At 51.5% G+C, this 2,566-nt stretch overlaps 1 protein-coding gene across 1 annotated transcript; it reads right to left on the bottom strand.

Moving 5' to 3' along the window:
• Positions 1-430: 430 nt before the first annotated feature.
• On the bottom strand, positions 431-1,591 carry LOC113206163 (gastrula zinc finger protein XlCGF57.1-like). The gene is made up of 2 exons (XM_026422105.2): positions 1,193-1,591; positions 431-1,098 (listed from the first exon to the last, which is right to left on the bottom strand). The coding sequence occupies exon 2, from the start codon at positions 1,090-1,092 to the stop codon at positions 586-588; it is 507 nt and encodes a 168-aa protein (XP_026277890.1). The 5' UTR covers positions 1,093-1,098; positions 1,193-1,591; the 3' UTR covers positions 431-585.
• Between the last annotated feature and the right edge of the window lie 975 nt (positions 1,592-2,566).

Genomic DNA, 2,566 nt, shown 5'->3' with positions numbered 1-2,566 from the left:
CCCCCTCCCGCATGGACACATGCATGAAAGAATCAGCAATGCAAATGCAGCCGTGAGCATGGGGGTGGATGGGAAGGAGGGAGGGTGGTGGGGGGTAGAGGGCACCCCAGCACGCGCGTGCTTTCATTCCATAAATCAGATTAGCGAACGGCCAAACGTGGGCGAGAAGGGTGCGGGGGGCGGGCGGGCGGAGGGCGCCGTACAAACTGACTGCTTACCGCTTGCTCTCTGCGCGCGAGCGGACGAGCAGCGCGGGGGAGGCGGAAAAGTATACACTGGAAACAAAAGTGTGCGACTGGTATGTCCGCATGGTTGTGTTTAAGTCTATGATGCACATTGCACACTCTTTGGGTTCGGACTTAGTCAAAGTGTTCAACAGTAACTACAGTTGACTCAGGGGTATCTGGAAAAAAAATAGAAAGGAACCAAATCAGGGAAAGAAGCTGACTTTTTATTTATATGCTACTACATATAGGCACGAACTTTTTTTTTCATCTACGCTGGCTCTCACGATACGTAGCTGGTGTTGTCCTTTTCCGACGCACCATCGTACTCGGGGAGAAGCACGTAGTTAGTGGGCTTCTCTCAGGTATGCACACGGCGTAGGTGACATACTAGATTAGTTCTCCATGCAAAACTCTTCTTGCACTTTGCACATTGATACGGTTTTTCGCCTGTGTGCATGCGCTCGTGAACCTTCAAATTGGAACCTTGACGGAAGCGTTTCGGACAGATTTGGCACTGGAAAGGCTTGTCTCCCGTGTGGGTGTAGAGGTGAGAGACGAGGCTCGTACGCAAGGCAAAACTCTTATTGCAGATTGTACATTTGAGAGATTTCTCTCCAGTGTGAATGAGCAGGTGCCTCTTCAGGTGACTACAGTACGCGAAGCTTTTCTTGCAGACTGTACACTGGAAGGGTTTCTCCCCCGTGTGAAGTCGGAGATGCCTCGACAGATTCCCACTCCGACTAAATGATCTCCCACAGACGGTGCATTCGAACTGCCTGTCTCCGTGGTGCACGGCCTGGACGTGCGTCACCAGGTCAGACATCCACACGCACTCTCGACCGCACGCGTTGCAAATGTGTACCATGACTACCTGCAGGATCACAGCACCGATCACAGTCACATTCATTATCAAACAACATCACTTTACTTACATTGCGGGTCGCAATTTTAAAAATCAAACTCACTTTGTCACGAGGACAAGCGCCAGCAGGCTACTAACTCACTCCACTTGCACTCCTAGCATCAGCACCACCACAGCACTCACTCCTCCACGAGGAAATATGTGTTCCTCGACCACCGTGACTCGTCTGGAAGGCCTGTGCAGCGCTCTGTCGCTGCCCTGCCCCGTCCGTCCTGTCTGGCTATCTCAGCTCAGGTTCACATTTCGCACTCGCACCGACAGCGGTGCCGCCGGCGCGCGCGGGCGCGAGCGGCCAGCTGGACCGACAGCGTGATCGTAAAGTCACTGGCTGGGCGGCGCAAACCCTGGCCCCATAGCCCTCGGTACAGACCATTCGCTCGCAGTTTTTGGACAATGTTGCGCCGGCAGGCCGTGTCATTGTGTCATCCATCCGGGAGCAGCTGGCAGAGGCAGCGCCACCTTCGACTGCTTTTAAACCGCGCAATGTAGCCTACTCACCCAATTCACTTCAAGTTGTTGGTTGGATTGTCACAACCATACACAAGGGACATAGCCTGGGACCGATCTTCCCAAACTAGGAAAATTAAAATAGTAAGCTGAAATTTTGTGGAGTTGTGCATCAAGATGTGTAGATCACGAATCCGTCGAGTCCCACCTTGGGACTGGTGCGGAACACCCGGTATTGAACACGAAAGGGCGTAAGTGCAACTTTGTACGAAATCGACGATATCAACTGTCGTGTTCAACCTAGGAAGCTGCAAATAGCATCAAAATGACCGGGAAGAACTAGGGAACAAATCTATACCCCTATTGTAGACAGGAATGACCCACAACCAGCCTAAAATAAACAATATTTGAGAACAACGTTAGTACCGGTACTGTGCCTTGGCGCTCCTCAGGTCGTAGCAAATATGGCAGAAGAGTAGCGTAAAAATTGTTCATTGCAAAGTTGTGCGCCCATTCGTCACCTTGACGTCGATGTTTTTACTTCACGGGGGACTTGGACCATTGCAGAGATATGAACCCTAAACATGACCCTCGGAGCGCGCTCCCGCCTCCGCTCCGGCCCGCCGCCCCCCTCCACCGCGCAGCGCTCTCTGTCTCTCCCCCCCTGCACGCAGCGGGTGCGAGAAGGACAGCGCACAGCCCGCTCGGCCGGCCCGCCCGCTAAGAGCGACATTTATAATGTTAAATATTAAACGTTTAGAAAGCAGCAATGGCAATAATTTTTAGTGGAATGTATGTGTCTTGTATCGTACTACAACATACCCGAAATTCAAAATTAGATGCGACAATTTAGAGCAACCCGCCAGAGAAAACTTGTCGTGTGTCTGGATCACTTTTAACGGCTCTCGTGGGTGAACGGTTTAACAAATTCTTTGTTTGGCATGTATGTTTTACTCAATAAACTGCATAT

Source organism: Frankliniella occidentalis, unplaced genomic scaffold (assembly GCF_000697945.3).
Source record: "Frankliniella occidentalis isolate FOCC.00 unplaced genomic scaffold, Focc_3.1 Scaffold1545, whole genome shotgun sequence".
Taxonomy (NCBI): Eukaryota; Metazoa; Arthropoda; class Insecta; order Thysanoptera; family Thripidae; genus Frankliniella; species Frankliniella occidentalis.
Note: the sequence above shows the minus strand (reverse complement) of the source record. Positions and strands in the feature narration are given on the sequence as shown.

What these genes read in the sequence shown, in the direction of transcription:
- LOC113206163 (XM_026422105.2), bottom strand. Translation starts at nt 1,092, where the DNA reads ATGGTACACATTTGCAACGCGTGCGGTCGAGAGTGCGTGTGGATGTCT.